Below are 22687 nucleotides of genomic sequence, written 5' to 3'. Positions count from 1 at the left end.
GCTGTGCTTTACAGGCAGAGAATGCTGTTGGACTAAAAGCCTTAAGCACAAAGCCTGATGTTCTTTCCATTAAAACACAGAAACAGGATACTGTTGCCAGGCTTTCCTAAATAAAGTTTGGCCTTACACATGTTGGAGTGACACATTTGGATGACACTTTAAATAATGCATTTCTTTGATTATTTCCTTTACTATTCAGTAGCTGCATGGAAGATCACACTGCAGTTGAATGCTAAAGCCTAATTTTGGGTGAACCTGAGTCAAGGCAAGGTGCTGGTGTTCGTTACATCTACCAGACAGTTGTGTAGATAGTAAGTGCTCTTATCTCCACCCATCATCCACCTCCCACACAAAGGAGGAGCTACTGACACCATACAGGAGGCTCCAGGCCAGCAGCCTTATGGAATGAGACAGGGTCCTTCTCCACAAATCTGCTGCTGGAAGAAACTTTTTTTTTTTTCTTTTTCCCTTTTCTTAAAGTACATCAGAAGCGTCATAGATAAGAAACAAAGACACACATAAATAATAAATATAGAAAATGTTGTGTGCAGTTCAGGGACCAGTCACAGGGAGTTTGCAAAGACATTTCCTTTTGGCTGTCCTGTCCCAAACTGCACCACACACAAAGCCGGTCAGGCAGCCTGGAGATCAGTGTCTCCCATTTGCATGGTGCTCTGCAAACAGAACTTAGTGAAATTCTGCTGTATGACAACAATTTCATAATCACTTACTTTTTAAAAGGACATGAGCCAGTGGCTACACACTTGGGCTTTAGTCCCACTTACATTATAAATAAACTAAATATTAAATAAATGGTAGAACCCAAGTCTCCAGCCTGTGCTTTAACTTGTGTAATCACTGCAACTTTTTAATCAACAGCCTTGAAGTGAAGCCGATGAAGGCCCATGACTTCAAATAAGACTGTCAAGCTGGTGGCTGGGCACTGAACTGTCCTGGAAGGTGGAAAACAGCTCTGCATTCCCTCAAGCATGGATCTAGGTGTCCTGTGTTAAAAATTAGCACTTTATCCCCCACCTCAACTCCAAGGCACTGGGTTAGAGGCACAGCTGCTACCATAATTCTGCATAGATCAAGGCCAAGAACACATCCTTGGGGCTCCTGGTACAACAGGCATGGGACTCACCCAGGGCTGGAGCCCTACATGCTTTTGGACTATCTGAACAACTTAAGCTTCTGAGCAAAATTTAAGTTTCCACAGCTTATCGCTCAAAATAAAAAAACAACCAACCCAAACCAAAACAAACCACAATCAGTCCCTGTATTGTGAACTACACTCAAATTCCTCTCTCCAATGTGTATCCCAGTTCCTTTTTCTCCCTTCTTCCAAATGGACTTAAGAGCTGCTCTGCAGTAGCTCTGGGGGGGGTGGGGTGGTAGAGAGGCCTGAATGGTGCAACTATTCCTCTTCTCCCTGGCAGCAAACAGCAGCCTACACAGTTGGGCAATTTCAACAGAATTGAGCTGTAAGTTTAATGCTCATCCAGCAGAAAAGGACAGGATATCCAGGGCTCGCCCATCTTGGGCAAGTAGTTATGGTAGGAAATCAGATGGGCTAAGCCTGATCCTGGTAGAAAGGCAGTAATCACTCTGCTCTCATCCTTTTCACAGAAAAGGGCAGCAGGGACTAAGATGCAAACTCTCCAGCATTTGAGGGCAGCTCCATGCTCAGGACACCCATTGTCCTAAATGCCACATAGGAGCACCTAATATTCCAGGGCCACCGTGGGGCTCGAAGCCATTGGCACAGCCTGGCTTCTACTCCTGGCACAGCTGCCAGATGGGCTGGCTCACAGCCACAGCCGTCCAGCTCAAGACCTCAGGCCCCAAAGCAATACACAAACTGCACCTTCCAGTGTAGGAAACAACTTGATGCAAATTCTGTGATGTTTGCACAGTGGCAGCCCCCTAGGAAGAACAGATTAGTACCTCATATCTGAATTACAGTGAAAAGAACCTTTGAGTATTTTCTCTGAAAAACGCTGTTCACTGTCCCTGTTGTTGTCTGAAGTAATTCCGGAGATTCACTGGGGAAGATACTCGAGCGATTACCATGCACCTTCACTAACTTACTGTCCTTTGCTGGGGGCTAAATATTTATGTTTGTCTGACTAGGTAGCTTTAAAAATAAACTCAGTCATGCAAGCATAAACTGAAAATGAGGCCATGAACTGCATCTGTAATCTTACTAGCAGACAGACACAGAGGTAAAGAGTTTCATCAGCTTCCTGAGGAAGGACATGTTGCAGGTCTGCTTGCAGGACCAGACCCAGCCTATGCTTCTTTACCTCTCGTTACCAAAGAACTCTGGGTGATACTTTTGCACATTACAACAATTAATTCATTAACGCTTTACATCACTTCTGATTTTATTTAAACACTTGGTAAAGGGAATTTTTTTCCCCACACTGTTTCCTTGAAATAAGCAACCAGACTACATTCATTTGATTTAGAGCTGATCCTAAATGTCGTATTTAGAAAGTGAACTACTTCTAAAAGTTTATTTGCTTAAGGAACTGACCTGGACTTTCCCAAAGTAGAATGATTTCCAGCAGGAATGACCCTCTGTATTGCTATAGACTGTAAAATACAGTGGCCTGATTGCCTTTAGGAAGTTAACAATTATTTATTTTTTTAAATAAAAGAATAACTAAAAAAAAATTAAAGCTCTTTACAGTCATAACATGAGCATGATTATCACTCAGGATTTCAGCCGACTTGCTAGCAGGAAGGTTGTGAGTGAAGAGCCACCTTAAGCTGCTGGAGTTAGCTCTGGAATCTCACCTGCCAGAGAGGAACAGGGCTAGCCTGTACCTGGCCTAAAGGATTCAGGAGTGAAGGTGATGACAGCTAAATGATTACAAAAGGCTTCCTCCCAAAAATCACCGTCTTTGGCACCGTGAGAGGGAAGAAAGCAACCAGCATTCGTAAACTAATAGACATAAATCCCCAACACTAGCATTTGTGCAGCGATTACATGGAATATTTATCACCACTGGAATGAATGGTGATCTCTGACCCTCTAACATTTTTTGCAAATGAATCCATTAGTTCCAACCCCTTTCTCTTATCCATACATGAGCCATAAAGCATTGCAGTCCTAGGTGTAGATGAACAAGGAATGAGGAGATTAATTGCATTCGCAGTAATGAGTAAAAAAGGAAGTAGGCTGAGGGCTTGCAATGAGACAGTTGTTAAACTTAGCCCTATACAATGCATTAGTAAACCAATAAATTACTCTGCAGCTCGACTTGGATTGCTGCAAAGATTTTAGTTTTAAAGAGCAGATTTTTATAGTTAAGTCAGTACTGGCTTCTAGCTGTTTTGATTTTTAGCACATTTAAGATGTGTCTCCAAAGCCAACTTACAAACTTACAAATCTTTAATTCACTCTGCCAAGAACAAAGATAGAACACTGACTACTGCAGGAGCCATGTTAGTGATGTAAACCAAAGGACTGGGGATTAAACAAGGATTACTGAGCGCTAAATCAATGCGTTTCCTTTTCTGGCTGTGTGTCTGTGGTGTATGGATCATTACATAAAACATGGCACATGACTGCCTGGATTAACACTAGACAATGTTACATCTATGTTGAGACACAAAGTTTGATGTTTAAGCATGACCAGTATGCTACCAATAAAGTGATGGCAATGACTAAGGAAGAGGGCATGTTTTTTCTGTTGTTGGTAGTATTCTGAAATGCCAGCCTGAGTGCCCCTACTAGAGTAATTTTTCCAAGTAAACCTGAGTGCATTTAATCCACGCCCTACTCTTCTGGGTCATGCTGCAGGTGAATAAAACTATCAAAAATTAAGTTCATACTGGGGGGGGGAGTTTTTTGGCAATGTAAGGATTTCACAGTGTAAAACTAAATGCAAACACCCCACACACACATCCACATTATCATACGCAGCAGATAGAAATGTAAAGTTTTTTAATAGACCTAAACTGAAGCATACCAGTTTTAAAACTTGCCAACAACAGCAAGGTAAGCATGGAGCAGGTAGCCATGTTCTGGATACTAAATTCTCTGTCCCTAACCTTACCACATACTCTCATCCCTTTGATCAAGACAAGCCCAGCAGCAGAGTTGGCTGGTTAGTCACAGAGCCATTCTTGTGTATGGTTTTATTTACCACCACTCCTTATCAACCACCACAAAGAACAGGTCTGTTTGGGTTGAGCCATCTGCTCCCCTGTGCGTTTTTTGAAGCTACCAGCTGCATTTACTCAGAATGAGTAAAAAAATTGTGTCCCAGCAGTAGTACCCCCCCAGATACATTCAATAGTGACACACCCCCAAATACATTTAATCCTCATGACTAAGGAGGTAAACTTTGTATTTGTGGTTTATTCCTCTTCAATAAAAAAAAAATTACACTATAACATTATTAAACCATCTAATCTCTCAGTTGTGAATCCGATTAACTGCATGAAATAGATCTGTATGTTCTATCAGCACTGCTGGGTACTGCTTTATTCTGACTTATCTCAGAGGAATTTGCTTTGCCTTTCAGTATTGTAAAAAAAAAAAAAAAAGGGGAAGGGGGATGGAGTGAGTGAGTAAATTAAAACAAAGCAGCAACTTGCCCCTGTTAAATTCAGTGATGTGAAGATTCTGGAAAGGACAAAGAGCCATGAAACAACCACCTCCAGCAAGGTAACAGATTCCTAATGGTAAAAGAGCAAGGATGGCAGGGAGGAAAAGTACCAAGAGCAAGCATAGGGTGATAGCTCTGTCGTCATTAACTTGTACACCAATTCCTTTCAGTTTCAGAAGTATTTACATTAGGAAATCCTGTAAACTGCAGCCTGCACCTCTAAATAAGCATATGTTCACCCAGAGGAGCATATATTTATTTCTCTACTATGAACAGACATAATGCCAAATGTTAACAGTGCCACTGGAGACAGAGGCACAAGGGACTGAGGTCTTGAAGAAGCCACATGCACACCCCTGTCTATCTCCTTACAAGAGAGTAACATGGCATTGTCCATTACAATTTGAAGTTCTAATTTAATAATAATAATAAACCACAAAACAGCTGTTACATTAGATTGAGATTACAGATGGATGCAATTTCCTCCTAGTTTTATTCACAGTATACACAAACATGTAAATTAAGGCAGTAAAAAAATAAGAGAATTTTTTGGCACATTCTGGACAGCAACGTTCTCTTTCCTACCAGTTGAATGATCCTGATTACATCCAGCTTGGGGAATCTAGAGAGGATGTTAAAATGCTTAGTCATCATTATTCTGCTCAAAAGCTCTGGCATGTCATCCGTGCAAAGGTACATTTTCCAGGCACCCATGGCACTGCTTCCTATGAACAGGTTCTGACACAGGTAGGAGACAGTTGGAGCATCGAGCCTACGTCATAACTTAAAACATGGCAGAGAATGTGGACATGGCATTTGTCTTCATGGTAATTAAAAAAAGTTGATATAAAATCTGTGATTCATGGATATCCTGTGTTCACAGAAAAGCATCTAGGCAGCTTTTAACATAATACTTATGCAGGTACTGTCTTTGCAGATTGTTTTGCCTCAGATATTTTGATGGCATGCAGACTTGGCATCATGCTAAATAGAGACATTGAGTCTTTATAGCTTTATCTCTTGCGCTCATCTGGTTTGAAGGAGTTGACAACAAGCAGGAAAGAGAATAGAATGAAAGACTCACTTCATGTTTAAGGCAGTGCTCAAATAAAAACAGCCTGGGAGGAAGGCTGCGGCACTGCCCTTTCACCACCCCTCCTGCCCTTTTAAGGTGGTTGTAATGGGACAGCTTCACCTGCAACCCCTCCACTCACGGTGCTATCTCTGCCTGCCCACTGTTGGAGCTCACACCCCAGCCAAAAATCAGCTGAGGCAGGCTGTGGCACTGAGGGAGAAGGGGAATTATCTGCCTCCCGGAATGTCAGACAATGGGAGCACTAAGCAAGCACAGTAAAAAAAGCAAACACAAATGCAGAGCCCTTGTCCATCAGCCAAGCTAAGACCATGGAAAAACTAATAGTGCAAACACCTCACATGAAGGTGCTGCAGTAAGTTTCACATGTTTATTCCATTTTTAACTTCCTTTTGCAGTTTACAGATCCAGTCCAAGGCCTTCAGTCTGAGTACCTAGGCACTTGTGCAATTACCCCTATTATGGACAAGTACAGAACACAGCAGCAGCACCCAAACTGTCCTGCCCTGCCCATGGGAACAACTGCTGGATCAGTGACCAGAGCTAGCGTCTGGTTGCAGGAAAACATACCCTTTCCTTCTCCATCTACCAATGACCACTAAGAGCTGTTCATACAGGAACTAAAAAAATTCTGTAACTAGAACTCGGACTGGAACAGACGTAAAAGGGCACTTGCTTTCTCAATGAGGCACATGAAATGTTCATCCTCTCAGGGAGGTGATGAGAGGTTAGCCTTTATCAGCTACAGAATCACTCTGGGAGCATAAGATGGAAGTTGCTATACAAGTTGGCATGACTTTACATCATGTAGCAGCTAGCCTTGAAACCTATATGCTCTCTCCCTTTATGCTGCTCTGCCTCTTTATAGAATTAGGCCCTAAATGTGACTTTCCTGGCTTTTGTTCTTAATCGTTTTGTTACAAGTTCAAAATTATATTTTTAACCTAAATAGGAGTGATTTATTGTAATTATTTTGTATAGGCTGCTCTTCATAAACTTTATTTTAAAAATCTGGAAAAACATTTAATTTCCCATGTGGAAAGAACACATTTATCATACTTTACTCAGATATACTCGGCCAAGTATTGCACATATATGCAAAACATATGTGACATATTCAGGGCTGAATTTCATAAAACAGAAATGCTATGAAATGTGATATAATAAATATATTACACAGACATATGTGGCCAATTTATAAAACCATGGTATCTTTGGTAAATTTATAATAGGTCATTTCTATTAATGGGGGGAATGAATACATTTTTCTGGCATGTGCAACACATACAGTACTTTACATAGACTTCCTAAAGGGAGATGGACCTTTGAAAAGCAGAGTTGTACATTTACATATATAGTGTATATGGGACGTGTCCATATTTTTCAAAGCTAATGTGCATCTTCAAAACTAGCTCTTGCTTTTTGCATTGATTGTGTGTACAACACACTGGACCAAAAAAAAGAAAAATTATTCTTGGAGATTAACAAACCTATTATACACTGATTAGATTCCCACAAACAATGGGTCTCACTTTAACAGAGAGTACACTTTATAAGCACACACTGTGCTCATGATAATGACCAGTAACAGAAAGCTTTGGGTATGATTGCTTTAATCAAACACTCATGTAAATTAAGCATCTCACTGAGCAACTGAATTAGAATAAATGAAGTAAAAACCTGCATACGTTAGAAAAGTTACATATAACATACAAGCCTCTGCACTAGCAGACTGGATGCACTCTTCATACTTGTTTCCAGCAACAGCTGAATTATTATTCTCTCAGATTACTGCCCTTCCCTATTTATTCCGGTTTACCTCATATATCAAATCTTTGTTAAAAACACCCACAAAACCCCCCAGTATTTTTCTCTCAGACTGCGTATTTGCGGACTCCGGTAATAGTTCTCCAGGGGTTCCCTCCCCGGGCGCGCGTTCAGTCCGTGCGATGGCCAGCTCTTCCCTCTGGAGGGAGCCTGCTCTTCAGGCACGGCCGGGCCGGGGGTGCCCGTGTGCTGCATCCTTGCCCACCGGAGCCGCAGTGCAGCGATACCCACGCGTACCAAAGCCCCACCCCCGGCAACACGGCATCTCCTGGCTACGCTGGCAGTTAACACAACGCTCTGCCAGCAGAACCGCGTTTGTTTTCAACCTGTCATGAAACTGAACAACAGAAGGGAAAGCAACAGGACCCAGAACATGTCTGTGTGCACACGTGCTCTTTCCCCAGCTGCCTTTGAGCGGCAACTTTTTGAGCACCTTGGATGAAGGCGATAAAACTTGTTTTGCAAGTACTGCTACAGTTGCTCTTCCCGCACTCCTCTGGGCACCAAGGCTCAGCTTCCATGCCCCAAAAACTAACCTGTGGATGCTTAACTTGTTTCTGACTGCTACAGGGATCACTGCACATAAACAGAATGTTGTACAGCACGAGTGAGCCTGCTTTTCTCATTCCTTTCAGGCTAGATCAAGGTACGAGTGCTCCTCAGCCAGGGATCCAGGCATCACAAGCTGAAATACAATTGCTGGAGGGAATGAGGTCTGTTTGGCAGGGGTAGGGCAGTGCACCAGTGGAGCCAGCCCTCAGCCCTGCAGCCCAACTAGCCATGGTTCCTTGTAGGGATGCACTAGGAAGCCCCTAGCTCATGGGAGACCCACACTGTCCCCTGGTGACCTGGTGGCTGCAAAATGCCGTTTTATGCTTACTGCAGTCCTTGGGTCATTCTCCACACTGCAACCCACTGTTACACAGGCTGTAGCATGAAGGAAGCCGAAGTATTTGCACCCCTGGCAATGGCCATGCGTATATGCACTTAAGATTGAAGATATGCCAACACCCCAGGATGCCAAGGCACATCCACTGTGCACCACCTTCATGGTTCCCCTCAAAGCTGTTCTAAGATCTCCCTGAACAGAAGATTAAAAATAACATCTATGAAGTGTGTAAACAGGGTGCATTAAGGCTGCTAGCACACAGAAGTCTCATCCCCATGCTTCCATCCTACACTGAATTTCACCAGCTGCAATAGGAAGGAAAAAAATAAAACCACCACCAATACCCACACCTGAAAACCTGAGTTATCACCAGTGCTTGGGAAAGTGATTAAGCAAAGACCTCCCCTTGTTACACCTGCCTAATCCCATATTCATTGGCTGGGGTAAGTGATGCAGTTTTCAGACCTTAGGAGCAATCAGTAAATTCAGCTGTAAAAGGAAGCCACGTGCCTAATTTATTCTCTAGCCCTGCTTGGAAGAAACAAAGGGTGCTTGTAACCTCTGCACTTGGGCCTGTTTCACCAGCAGCTTTTAAATAGCCAGTGTTACACGTGAAGTGAGGCAACCATAAGTGGAAGCATTGTCTGGAAATGCTGCAGCCTTGGTTACAGCATGTACTATGTTAAGTTTGAACATACATGTAACTAAATCATACAGTCATTTCTCAAATGAAACTGCAAAACATAGATAAGGCATAGTTTGTACATGATATACTTTGACTAACTAGGTCACAGGTAACATGAAATTGAAGTGTTACAGCTTTTCTGTGATTTTCAAAAGGCTTCTACTATTCAGTGTGCACTGTTACAGGGGTTTTGTTTGTTTAAAGTAGATTTTTTTTGTTGTGACAGTAAAATAACACTGCTTTCATTCCATATCTGGAACACTAGTAAGACACACATAGCTATGCAAAGCCAAAACACTTCTCAGAGCCCTGAGGAAGCTTGATGTAAGGACTAAAACATGACATGAAATGGACTGCAGACATGCTTGATACTAACACGTGGCCTGAAAGTGCAATTAGAAATATCCTTTCCATAGTTGAAACTGCGATCTTGATACAGCTGCATGGTCCCTCCTTCCACTCAGATACAGGACTTCCATAGTGGTGCTTCCAACACAGAGGATAGACCAGTGAGCCTGTGATTTTTCTCTTCTAATGGAGAGAAATCAAAATTCCTACAATCAAGGCAAGTGCCTGGAAAGTGGCAAGAGCCACTTTCTCTCTAAGAGCATAGTTTAGTCCTGGTGCCTTGGGTCATGCAATCCTCTCAGGTCTGGTGCAGTAAAGCACATTTGAAAAGGTGTGTGGCCAGTCTGCACTGAGTGCCAGTGGCACTTCTTGCAGCATTCTCTCTGTGTTTAAAGAAGACAGGTGCTTACAAATGCAAACCGAAGAGTACCATATCCATCTCAACCAGGGACCCCAATCCTGTAAACTGTTACAGAATACCAGGTCGATACAAACCATGGGCAGCTGTGACAACTGAGGAGTGAGAAGGAAGGGAGCAATCACCTACGGCCATTCACTGTTGTCTCAGACTAAACAACTCCCAATTAATATTCATCCTTATTTAAGTGACCTTGTTTTGTAGGGGAGGTTTATACTTTGGAGCAGACAAACTGACAAATACACGCAAGTAATCAAACAAGAAATGAAAGAAAGAAAGAAGAGGAAAAGCATTTATAAATGTCACTGTCCAATGTCTTTTCAATTTAAATGAAATAAGATTATCTACATATATCTACAAATATCTACACGTATCTACAGTGCTTGCAGATATGATCCTTTGGTTGGTTCACTTTTTTCCTACACTGCAACTATTGAGAAAGAAAAGTCTTTGCATAATCTTTGAAAGAAATAATAAATATAACAACTTCATTAAACATTTGACCAAAGCTTTGGCACTAACCAGTTTACAGATAACAAACCATAGTGAAAACTCCGAAATAACAGCGGCAAAGCAACAGAGCACATCAGAGAGCCATTTCCCACTGACTAATAATAAGCACAGGCCTATTTTACATTAACCTTTCTGAGAACATTGATTATGATTTAGTCAGACACTAAGAATCTCACAATTCACTGCAAATGTCAAATAAAATACATATTTCTTGCACAAGTCTTTTTCATGGATCCAGATATATTTTTTATAACAGAAAAAAAAGTTACATAAAATATTCATGTTAGCCTGTATCCCTTCTTAAACCCTTCCAAAGAGTTTTGGAAGCCCAAAGCCCACTGCCAGAGACGGAATAAACATTACTATTAACACTGCCAACTGCACAAGGGAAGGATTATGTTTTAAAAGGTTTGTAGTGAAAACGCACAAACATGGATGAATGGAGGACTTTAAAAAAAACCAAAAACAAAAAGAAAACCCCTTTCTTTTCATAGAGCTGTGTAGAAAAATCAGAAAAGCGTTTATAATACTGTATACCAGCAGAGCTGAGGAGCTGTCTAATACCTCCTCTGAACACAAAGGGACTGCCATTTGGTGTGTATCTGACAAAAAACACAAGCCAACTATTCAAAACACATCCCTGGAGAAACTGTGATGGACAGGCCTCTTCAACAATAAGGAAAGGCTACTGAAGGTACTAAAGGATAAAAGAAAAAAGTACTTACCAGCTCTAAGAGGGAAGATGCAGCAAGCAGGTAGATACAGAGTAGGTGCTTTGAGATTACTGTAGTTTGAGTCAGCCAAATATAAGGGATGAGGCATTCTGGGAAAAACCCTGAATTCCTCTAAAAGGCACCTCTTAATGGGAGGGCTTGGGAAAGGATGTAGGGGGTAAAACTGTGAGGCTGCTTGGGAAGCAGCCAGTCTACAAACTACTGCAGAGAATACACAGCCTAAGCTCTGTGGGTACCCCTCCACCCCAGGCTGTTTATTAAACCTTAGCATCCATTGCTGTGAAAACAAGCAGCTGTACATGGCTGTGCTTTTGGCCACAGGCTTGTCTCAAAAGCTCCAGAAAGCGCTGTTGTGGTTAAGTTGATCCAGTGAACCCCAAAACTCAGGAGCAGACCAGAACCAGGGGAATAGTGGAGAGTTAGTTCTTACAGTGAAGATTCAAAGTGTTCCCTTAGGCTAAACTCTGCTCTCTGTGAGAGTCTCCTCGAAGAACCACCTGAGCCAATTCTGAACTAGGCCAAGTGTTCTCGAGATAAGAAAGAGACTGATATCGACATGTGCAGAATTACACTCCCAACCCCGGGGCCCGCCACTGCCTGGTATCCAGCCGTGCCCCCAGCCAGCCCCGCAGCCCGCCCTGCTCGGGGTAAACGTTACGCGTCCCACTGGGCTGGGAGGCACCCGCAGCACCGCCAAAACTGGTGGCAACACCAAATCTCCATCATTGGCCCCGGCGGGCAAGTCACCTCACCGCTGCCGCCTCCCTGTCCTCTTACCGCTTCCCAGCGGCCCGACTGTCCTCAGTGCCCGGCGCGCTCGTGGGGCACCCACAAGAACGGAGACGTGGGGGTAGGGAGATAACGACATATGGCTTCATTTATCAAAGTGCAGCTGCGGGTCACACCGCGATGGGAAGCACCCCCAGCCCCTCGCCACACACCACCACCCGCCCTCGCGGCCCGCCGATGGGTGGGGAGAGGGACGGGGGGGGGGGGGGAGCCCAGCTTCCTGCGATTGGGCTCTCTGATTGTCGATCAGGTCAAGCTGGCCTATCAGCTCATTCGTAAGGCGGGAAGAGAGGGAAAGGCGGGAAAGGGGGAGTACGGTAACGGTCGCGGCACGCGCGGCTGCCGCCAGTCTCTCGCGCCGTCGGCGGCTCCGCGGGGCGCGGGCGGTGCCGTTATCTGGGCCCGTAGTCGTAGTTGGCGGGCGCGCCGGCCGACGAGTACATGTTGGCGGCCGCCGCTGCCGCGGCCGCCGCGTTCATGTGGTGGTGATGATGGTGGTGGTGGTAGCTGTGCCCGCGGATGCTGGGGAGGGGGTATGGGGCGGGCCGGCTCTTCGCCCCCAGGTAGTGGTCGTAGGCGGCGGCCGCCGCCGGCGGGTACTTGTAGGGGTGGTGGTGGAGGGGCTCCGAGGCGGCGGGCTCCAGGCGCAGTTCGTGGTGAGGCGGGCTGGGCCGGCCGCCGCCCGCGCCCCCCAACGGCACGAGGCCGCCGCCGCCGCCCGGCAGCGCGGGGCTGAGCACGCGGGACATGAGCTGCTGGTGCGCGGCCTCGGCGTGCAGCGGGGTCCCGCCGGCCGCCTCCCGCTCGTACTCCCGCCGGCTCTCGGCAGCATCTGCGGGGGCACACAGCGTCAGCACCGCCGCCCCCGACGGGCCGGGCTTTAGATAACAACGGTAAAGAAAGAGAGAAGCGGTGTGCGGAGGTAAAAGCGCGGCGTGCGAGTGTGCAGCAGCATGCAGCAGGAACCGGGGCTTGTGGGACGGGACCTTCTGACTGTGATAAATGGAGCTGAATTGACTGACAAGCTGGTACACGCCTGAAATTTTTGCAATTGTGTAACACTAAACAAATACAGACTTCCCTTTATTTTGCAGGCCCGGAGTGTGTTGGAAGAAAGGCCCTCGGTTGTCTTTGCGGTTGTTTGCTCTGCGTAATGGAAAAGGAGTCAATGGGCAGAGGTGCTGTTCAACCTGACTGCAGCTCCTGAATGGGAGCGGGTTGGCGCTGAACACCCTGCGGAGGTGCGTTAAAAGGGCAATGCAAGGAGGAGCCAGCAGCCATCGCTGCATCCCTGCCTGAAAAGCTGAACTTGCTGCTGGAAAGTCAAAGCCGGAACACTAAAGGGAAAGGGTGCTGTTTTCTAAATAGGTAAAGTTGTTTAAGCACAACTCAGTCTTACAGACCTAGGAAGAATGAATTAGGCTATGAAGGTGGCTTTTTTGGTTTTTTTTTTTTTTAAATAGATGGGAGTGCAAAGCTCATTAGAAATGGAGCTCATTAGCAATGGAGCCATGCCCGCTGCAGGCAGCTGTGCACCAGCATGGTGTGCAAGGCTGGCCCCAAGCACGCATGCACTGAGGCCAGCTGTGTAGGCCAGCAGGTCCAGGGGACAGACTGGCCTGGCTGTTTGAGCATCTCACCTTTCTCTGTCCCGTTCTGGTGTGCTGGGGAAGAGACTGGATTCCGGGATCTTGCAAAAGCACTCATGAGAGGAAGGGCCCCTGGTCTGTGATTCCTGGGCCTGGAAGAAGAGAAGTGGTACAGAGCTGATGGTCCGACAGAATGAGCACTTGGAGAATCGCTGCTATGAGCTGCAGCTGGCAAACGGGGCCTGACACAGTGTCCCACAAACTCCATGCAAGCCTTGTGGGAACACAAGCTGGACAGGTGCACATAAACTGGCAGTGAGAGTGGGGTGTTGTAGTCAGGAAAGATGCAGCCTTACCAGTCCTCAGGGTCACAGTCTCTGAATCCCTTGGCGAAAGGGTTGCTGGCAATCTTCAGCTGTGTGATCTGCAAGAAGCAGGGAAATGTTTCAGAGCGACATACACGGGGCTCGTGGTCAGATAGCAAGTGTGTTTTGGGAGTCAGTGGTGCCTGGTGTAACAGAGAGGACCCAGGTGGCCAGTGGAGCTGCAGCACACTCTGACACAGAGCACAGGCATGTGCTCTCTCTCTTGTTAGAAAATAGAGGCTAGTATGCTATCTAATACGAGTTCAAGGCGAATGGAGATGCAGCCCGAGTCGGCTGCAAAAGCTGTGTAAATGCACTTGTAAGAAAATGCCACATTATATGGGTCACCACCGGAGCAGCTAAGACAAATCACTGGATAAATCATACTTATGTATTTATTTAATTCGCCGGGGAGAAGGCAGGACATTTTCTATATTTAAGCAAATCCACGGATAAAGTATGTGATTGTGAGTTTCCGGAATGGGTTGAAAAACAAACTTTAAGCCCCTCAGTGACAGTTCCAGCCTTAGAGGTCAAACTGATAGAAAGCAGGAGAGAAAGAGCAGCTGTCCGGAGCCATCAGGCAAATGCCAGCCGGGGAGGGACTCCGGAGCCCCTTAAAGGCACAGCCTTACTCCGACCCCACCGCCTCTCCAGAGCGGGGTGCCGGCCCAACTGCAGCATTATGGGGGGGGACAACAGGGCCATTTGCTCAGAGCCACTATAGAGGGTGACACCGCCACCGACTGCTTAGGGAGAGCCCTGCGACCCGGCCCCGGCGAGGGCTGCATGATCTGCACGGAGCGAGGCGGTTTCAGAGCAGCGCTGAAAAGCCCCCACTCGCGGCTGATCACTGATGTGATTTAAAGAAGCAATTGGATTAACCGCTGCCCAGAAATCCGCATCAGATTAGGGGGGTGGGTTGCTTTGCTTCGTTTTGTTTCGTTTTTTAATTCATAATTGTATTCTGGGGAGGAACAGAGCGCTACGAGCTCAGAGAAGTAAAATCGCGGATTTATCCAAACAAATTGTGCATGACATTTCGCAGCGGGAAGCCCGTAGTTTCCCATCTAGCCCCGGTCTCGGGTTTACATAGGTAATGAGGACCCCCGGGTGGGGGGAAGCTGGAGATCGGGCTGGAGCTCATGTCGCTTCCTCAGCGTGCAGCGATGTGGCTCTGCGCAGCTCTCCGGCTATCGGGTTTTTGCGCTGCCCTGGAATGGCTTTAGCAGATGGGAAGGAGGAGGCGGGAATACCCCCAGACTTCCCCGCTGCCGCCGGACACCCGCAGCCCGGCTTTCAGCCCGGGAGCCGGGCGAAGGGACTTGAGCCAGCGCCGGGTGCGCCCGCATCCGTGGTACCTCCCGGGGCGACCCCTTTTTCGTTACCCCGGGCCGCGCTACTGCCTCACCCGGTGGTTCTGGTAGGCGGTCACGGCTGTGAAGCGCGTCTCCTCGAAGACGAAGGTTTTGAAGTTCTCCTCCGCGTATTTCTCGCTGTCTTTCCGGGGGTCCACGTAGACCACGTGAAAACGCGGTTGGTATCTGTGCATGGAGTTCAAAATGATCTGAATGATAAAATGAGCAAGGAGACAATAACTGATCCAGGCGGAGCATGGAGAGAGGAAAGGGCAACCCCCGGCCCTGCCGGCTCCCCTGCCCGGGGGCAGCCGCGGGGCTGGGGCAGGACGGGGGGCGTGGAGCCCTTGGGGAAGGGCGCGGGCAGGGGCACCCCACGGGAATCGCGGCGCGGGGAGTCCCCCCCCCAGTGCAGCCCCGCGTTTGTTACGTCCCCCTCAAGAATACTTACATGCCCGTTGTCATCCAGCAAATTATTGGTGAGTTTGAGTTTATCGAAGGAAACGATTTGTTTCATCCACTGCGCCCCTTTCGCCGGGGAGTCCGGGTGGTAATGCACCCTCCCGGGGGTGGCGGGGTCGGCTTTGCCGGCCACCAGCCAGGAGGAGCTGTGGAAGGCGTACCTGCCGAGAGGGGAAGGCAACTTTAACCGCAGCCCCAGGGGTCCCGCAGCGGTGCCCTGCGGGGCTACATCACCCGGTGTCCCTGTAGGATCCGTCCCGGGAAGGTCCCCCCGGCCCGGCGAGGAGGAAGCACTGCCTCCTCCATCGCACACGCTTCCTATGGAAACGAGAGGAACGAGCTCTTTTCCACAGCCAGACTCGTTGTGGAGGGGAAATAATATATTGTCAGGTCACCGATGGGAGAGAAATGGAAGGAGAGAAATCTACAGGACAGGAAATTTATAGCTACCTGCGCAGATGTGGGAGAGAAGCCACAAAAGCTACCCCTTCCTCTTAAAACAAAACCCCAAACAAAATCAAAAAAACGGTGAAAGGGAGCCCTCTATAACACTAATGTTCTAGCTTTAAGTGAAGAGTGGAAATTTATGTGTAGATTAATAGCACGTCCAGAGTTTCGCCGCCTTGTTTCATTCTTTCAAAGTACATATTCAACAGTAACATTTAAAACAGAGAAACCAATCTTCTACACACGTGTTTACTTTAAAAGCCAGTGTTTGCACAGGGGGAATTAGACACCATTGGACTCGAGCAGAAACATTACTTTTTAAAGATATACTCAATTGGATGTTATATATCCCACTTCCCTTGACAAGCAAACATTTCTAGGACGCCCTGAGAATTTGGGTATCTGTCTAAATATTTATATATCGGACCGTGCGATTCCTACGCGGGCTGCCTGCTCGGCGTCCCGATCCGGAGCTAAATACATAATGCGCCTTTCACTGTCTTTGAATTAAAAGGGTTGCAAACCAGACCGCATCGCTGCCTTGCGACTCGCTGGCTTCCAAGGCCTCCCCCTACGCTGCTGCTGGAAACAAGGGCAGGGTTTTGTGGCTCAGCACAAAACCTGCTCTTTTCACCCAGGCACCCAGTGGGCTCCCCGGCAGACACAGCACCGGCCTGCCCGCGGGGCTAGCACCGCCGGGCCACCTGCCCCAGCCGAGAGGCTACGGCACTCGACGAGCACCGAGAGGATTTCTGCCGGCTGAAGACAGGGAGCTGCGGGACGGAGAGTGCTTTCCTAGGGAAGGCAAGGCGGCTCTTGCCTTGCCGCCGCAGAAACCTGCGCTTCTGCCCGCCCCGTGCCGATGTGCGAAAGCCGGGGGGGACCCTGAGGGTCTGCGCCTCACACAGCCGCGCCTCTCCCGGCCCCAAACTCATTGCAACGGTGTGAAATGGGCCCCAGGGCAAACGCATCCTGCGTTTCCTCCTCAACTCGCACCGTCCCACGGCGGGCCCAGGGGAGCATCCCCGGGCTCCAGGAGGTTGGCAGCAACCGTCCAGCCCTTACAGCGCCGACCACCGCGGCGTGGACAGGGTGTTACTTGCCGGTATCTCTTGTCGTCCACGGGGACGAAATCCATGAGGAGCATGTAGTCAGCCATAGGGTCCATCCCGAATATCTTCACCTGGAAGGTGGGGAACATGCGCCTGGCACAGAGAGAAGAAAAACCAGAGCTGAGCTGAGGGGCAGCGGAGAGCCCTGAGGGGCCCACGCAGATACTCGCTCCATCCCCACCCCGGGAGTATTCAGGACTAGGCTCGGAAGCCCCAAAGCCTTCCCGACCCTTCTCCCTCCAGCTGTCTCAGTGTACACCCCGTTGCCATGTCAGGTTCCTCGCTAGAAACGCGGCCCGGAACAAGAAGAAAAGGCAGCGTGAGGTGACGGGCTGCCGTGTCCCTCATCAGCGTCCCGAGGAACAAGCCGGGCAGCGCTGCACAGCCCTGCCTCTCGCGTCAGCTCCGGGGCCGCGTGCGATGGACACCCGAAATGCCGGGACGCTGCGTGGGGGGACACATGGGGAGACACAAGTGAAAAGAATTTCCTCCCCGCGATTCCCCCATCCTTCCAGCTGACTCGATTTGAGGCAGATACAAATCATTATCCGGTCTTCAGACCCACATAGGAGCCGGGGGCAGAGCCCCAGGAGACACGTCTAGAACCTCCTGCGGGCGACGCGAGGGAACTGAGTTTCCACTTCTGCAACCTCTGCCCTTTCTTCCCTCAAAATCTGCACTCGTTTTAAAGCAGCGATTATAGCAGCAGCGTGGTCCCTGGGACCAGCGGGAGACTTCCCGCAGCCCGGAGGGGCAAACGCACATATACCCCCCATCTCGGATCTCCCAGCGAGCCCTCTCCCTGCTCCATTTCGTTGACAGCCCGGCCGGGTTCCCGGTCCCTGAACCTTTGCGGGGCGAAAGGAGAACGGGAAGGAGACCGGGCCTTCCGGGCAGGGCAGGTCGGCCCCAGGGACAGTTCCCACTGCTCAGCTCCGCGCAGACCCCCGGGGACCGGAGGCTAAGCCAGAGACTCGGGGCCCAGGCTCAGGGAGGGCACAATTATTTCGAGGGGCTGCGGGGCAAATGCGGATAGGCTAAGTGGTAGGCAGCACCCCCGTCCCTCCTTCCCTCTGCACACACCGGGAACAGGGCCCGGCTCCCCGGCAGGACCAGCCGAAGGTGCGCCCTCGCGTCCGGGCTCGTTAAGGCTTCGGGTTTGACTTTCCTTTCTTTTTTCCCCCCGAGTAGGAAACCAGAGAGCACCAGCGGGCGGCATGAAGGGAGGAGGGGGGGTTGCAACCGGTGAAGAAACAAATTCCCACCACTCACTGTAAAAAACAACTCGATCAAACCTAGACATCGAAAATCCCCCTCGACTCACTCTCGGGACGCACGGCCGGAACAGCTGTGCGTCTTCCCGGGGTTTTTTTGGTTGTGTGCCGCTGCTTTCCATCGAGGAAAGGTTGCCTTCTTTCACCGCGACCAGGGCGACAGGACTGCGGGGTTCTGGCCCCGCAGCTCCTTCCAGTCCGGGCCCAGCACTGCCACATAGCATCAGGATCGGGACACTGCGTCTCCCTCTCTGTAACGCTTTAGCGAACTCTGGAGGACGTTTCCAAACGCTCCCTCTGTTATTATTATTTTTAAAGGTGTAAAAGCCCCCAATAGCTCCAGTTCCGGTGTTTCTTATTTTAAAATTTAGTTTTAAAACAAACAACCCGAGATGATAAGACCCACCTAGACAAACAACGGGGCCAGCCCAGAAGCGCTGGGAGAGAACAGGCTTCAGAGCACCTTCCCTGAGCCTTTTGCTGCTGATTTTACCCCGTTTTCTCCTGTTTACCTGCCTGCCTGGATATTTGTTTGTGTCATAAAATAAAGGGGGTGAGGGGTGCGGAGAAGAAAACCCCTGATTCTGATCGAATCGGTTAATTTCCAAGCCCTTTCGGAGTGGGATAATTGCACTCTTTTCGCTGTCCTGGGAGAGGGAAGAAAGCCAGATCGATGAGCTCCTATTTGCAGAGAGCGACCTTTTCCGCTAAGGAAAGCAGCGCCGAGCCCGGCGCCGAGCTGAGGGGCCGTGGCTGGAGACAGCGAGACCCGGCGCTGGGGCAGGCACCGTCTGCGGGAAACGGCACCCGGTGTCCCGCAGCGCCGGCCCCTCCGCCGGCTGCTTTTCCACCTGGCGCCGCGGTGGCTTTTGTATTTTGGTAAATTTCTTTTTTTAAAAAAAAAATTCCTATACAACTGCAGGAGTTTTTTTTCGTGTTTTTTGATTTTTTTTTTCTGCCTTCGGGACCCTCAAAACCGCTGGAGGGAGAGCGGGAGCTGGGCCCTTTCGGAGCGGAGCCCGGCCAGCCGCGTTATACGGTTCTCCCGGCGACGGGGGACTGCGGCAGTGCCCGGCGCTCCAGCTGCCGCCGCTGCAGCTTTCCCCAGGGCTAACTGAGAGCAAGCACCGGGGGGAATTTGTTAATTTGTTTGTTTTTCTTTTCTCCCCCCCTCCAACCCACCTACCGCGTCGGATCGCTTTAAATCACTGGGAGAGACTAACTCACTCGCCCCTTCTGAAGGCAGCGTTTGCCCGGAGCCTGCGCGGGGAAAGATCCACAGCTCTGCCCAAGTCGCTGCGGCCACGCGTCTTCCCGGCGATCCCGATTAAATGCAGTAATTAACAACCGTAATTGGGGCTTCTCTTTTCCCCCACGTTTTGCTCGTTTCTAACGCGGTCTTATCAGCCGCTTCCTTTGTTCCCTGGCTGGGAGTGGGGCCGAAGAGAACCTGGGTCGTTACTCGATAGTAAGGAAATGCAGCAGTCCTGGGGGGCGTTTCATTTCACAGAATTAAAGTCTCTTTGCGACCCTGCCGGAAGGGAAAGATACGCCCCTGCTAAAAATTTAGTTACAGGTATTGCGCGGGTTGGTTTGATAGCTTTTTCTTTCCCTACTGTGCCGCTGCTGTCCGCCCCGGGATCACAAGCTCCTCCGCAAACACGGATCTAAGTCCCGTGCGGGGTAAAAGCCGAAGGCTCTTGGCGGAGCACAGCGCCCTTTCTATCTGCAGCCAAACCCGGCGGCGGAGCGCACGGCGCGGCTACTCCCGGCCGGGCCGCCCTGCCCGCAGCCCCCCGCACGTCTTCGCCTCCAGCCCGCAGGAGCCGCGAGTTCCTGCCCGCGTTACCCGAGGCCTTCGGGCCGCAAGAACTCGCGGATTTCGCACCGGGAGAAGCGCTAGGATCAAATGACGGCAACCGCCGGGCCGGGCCGCCCCGCAGCTTGCCCTTGGCCAGCCTCGCTTTTCTCCCAAACAGCCAATTCAACCGCCTCCGGTCCGGCCCGGCCCGTAACCGGGCTCTCCCGTCCCGACTACTCTGGGTGCCCGTGGCCGGGGGTACCGGCCAGGGAGCCGAAGCCACTCGGAGGCTCCGCACTGACCTGCCGGCCTTGGTGACGATCATCTCGGTGCCCAGCTGGTTGAACTCGTCCCACAGCGCCTTCATCTCCAGCTGGACGCTCACGTTGGCTACCTTCGGGTTCTTCTTCACCGGCGCCTTGGCCGCGGCGGCTGTCCCCGCGGAGCAGCCCGAAACGACTGCCGGCCCCGCGGCGGCTCCCCCGGAGCCCTCGGGCGGCTCGGGGCCTGGGGGCGGCGGGTTGGTCCCGGCCGCCGTCGCCGCCCCGCCGAAGGGATAGCCGTGCTGGGGCTGGGGCGGCGGGTGCGGGTGCTGCTGAGCCGTGCAGGGCTCGTAGTGCGGCGGCTCATGCTGTCCGTACGGGTCCCCCGGGGAGGGGGAGAGGTGGTAGCCCCCGGAGGCGTTCAGGCTGCTCAGGCTGTTGGCCGTGAAAGCTGCAACATCGCAAAAATGGGACAGCTGGGTGAGCCAGGGGCTGGAGATAGCTGAAATCATTCCAAAAACAGGCGGTCAGGGCTTCGCTCCGGCTCCCGCTTTCCCCCCCAAGCTCCGCTCCGCGCGGCCCCCGCCTCCGCGCCGCGCCGGCTCCGCGGGGTGCCCTCCGCCTCCTCTCCTGCCCCGCGCCCAGCCCAGCGGGGCGCCTCCCCCTTTCCGCTTTGCTTGGCCCCAGCCCCGCTCCCCCCGGGGCAGGCGGGGAGCTCGCTACTCCCGCTGCCTGCCTGCGCTCTCTCTTTTTTTTTTTTCCTCCTTTTTTTTTTTTTTCTTTTTCTTTATTTTTTTTTTCTTTGCAAACCCGAGAGATCTGCCAAGAGCCGCGGCGGTGCAGAGCCCGCGTTATCTCTGGAGAAGGCCTCCCCCGCCGCACACGATTTGGGACAAAGTAACTCCCCCACCCCCGCCAAAACAAAGCAAAAAGAAAAAAAAAAAAAGGAAGAAAAAAAGAAAAAAAAAAAAGGAGGAGGGGGAAACTCAAAGAAAGAAACCGGTTCTTATTTCCATGTAGCTACGGTGCTGCAGGTAACGTCCCTCGCTCTGAGGCCGCGGCTGACAGGGGAAGGCGGACCTATTTTGGCAATGCCCCCTTCTTTCCATCCCCGGACGAGGGGGAACAAACTGGGACAGGAGCAAAGCTCCGGATCCGCGCCGAAGAGCGTCGGGACGGCCCCGGCCGCGCAGCCCTCGTCCGCCAAACCAAGCAGGCCCTGCGGCTCATGACAGGCCGCCCCGGGGAACTGACGGCTCCTCCAGATGCCCTCCGATATTGGAAGGCTCTTCAAGGTCCTGGGGGTCTCTTGATTATTTTCCACCGCCGTCCCCAGGCCGGACAGGGGCTGCGGAGCCGGCAGGAGCCGAGCCCCGGCGCGCTGCTGCCCCAGGCACGGCCGACGCTGTCGGAGGATGCTCCAGCACCTCCGAGGAGACAAGGGTCCAAGCGGCAGAGCCGTCAGAAGCCGCCACCGGCGCACCGGCCCGAGCCTTACTCTCTAAGGGAGGGTTGCGGCGGCCACGACGAGCCGCAGGGCACGGCAGAACTCCCTCTGACCGGCCCCGCGGGCAGGCCGCACTCCGTGCGCTCCCCCCGGCCCTGACTCTGGGCCGGGACGCGTGAAAACTCTACGAGACGCGGTGGCCGGAGGGTCCCGTTCCCGCAGCCCTGCGTGGCCGAGAGCGACGCTCACCTTCCATGTCCCTGGTGACGGTGCTGAAGTGCATCTTCTGCGGACGGCAGCCGGGGCGGGCGGGCGCGCTGCGGCCGCCGCGGCGCTCCTCCAGCGCTCCCTTTCCTGCTTGCTCGGCGGCGGCGGCGACTGAAATCAGAGAGGCGATACTGAAAGCATTTGCCTTGGGAGACAGAGGGCTGTTTTCGTCCATAGGGGAGACACCAATGCAGGAGCAGCAGCCGCGGCAGCCTCCCACCACGAGCCCCCCCTCCCACCCCCTTACTCCCCTCCTTTCTACCGCACCATCCAGGGAGGTGCGAACGAGACACCCCCCCTCCCTCCTTCCAGACGAGGGGGGGAAGGGAAGCTTAAAAAAACCCAAAACAAACCCACAACTGAACACAACCCAAACCCTCTGTT

General features: G+C 50.8%; 1 protein-coding gene across 2 annotated transcripts; it reads right to left on the bottom strand.

Annotated features, from left to right (window-relative positions):
- Window positions 1–11824: 11824 nt before the first annotated feature.
- Window positions 11825–22334, bottom strand: TBX1 (T-box transcription factor 1; the record flags this gene model as incomplete). Of its 2 annotated transcripts, XM_084272230.1 has the most annotated exons (8): window positions 11825–12750; window positions 13559–13659; window positions 13864–13931; window positions 15284–15439; window positions 15682–15853; window positions 17243–17344; window positions 20629–21040; window positions 22286–22334. In XM_084272230.1, 8 exons carry the CDS (start codon window positions 22317–22319, stop codon window positions 12311–12313), a joined length of 1485 nt encoding a protein of 494 aa, XP_084128356.1. In that variant the 3' UTR covers window positions 11825–12310. The 2 variants fall into 2 exon arrangements, with proteins under 2 accessions (XP_084128356.1, XP_084128357.1); XM_084272231.1 differs by lacking the exon at window positions 22286–22334 and having other exon boundaries at window positions 20629–21101.
- Between the last annotated feature and the right edge of the window lie 353 nt (window positions 22335–22687).

Source organism: Gallinula chloropus (assembly GCF_964237585.1).
Source record: "Gallinula chloropus genome assembly, chromosome: 17".
NCBI classification, from domain to species: Eukaryota; Metazoa; Chordata; class Aves; order Gruiformes; family Rallidae; genus Gallinula; species Gallinula chloropus.
This window is presented reverse-complemented; position numbering and strand designations above follow the sequence as displayed.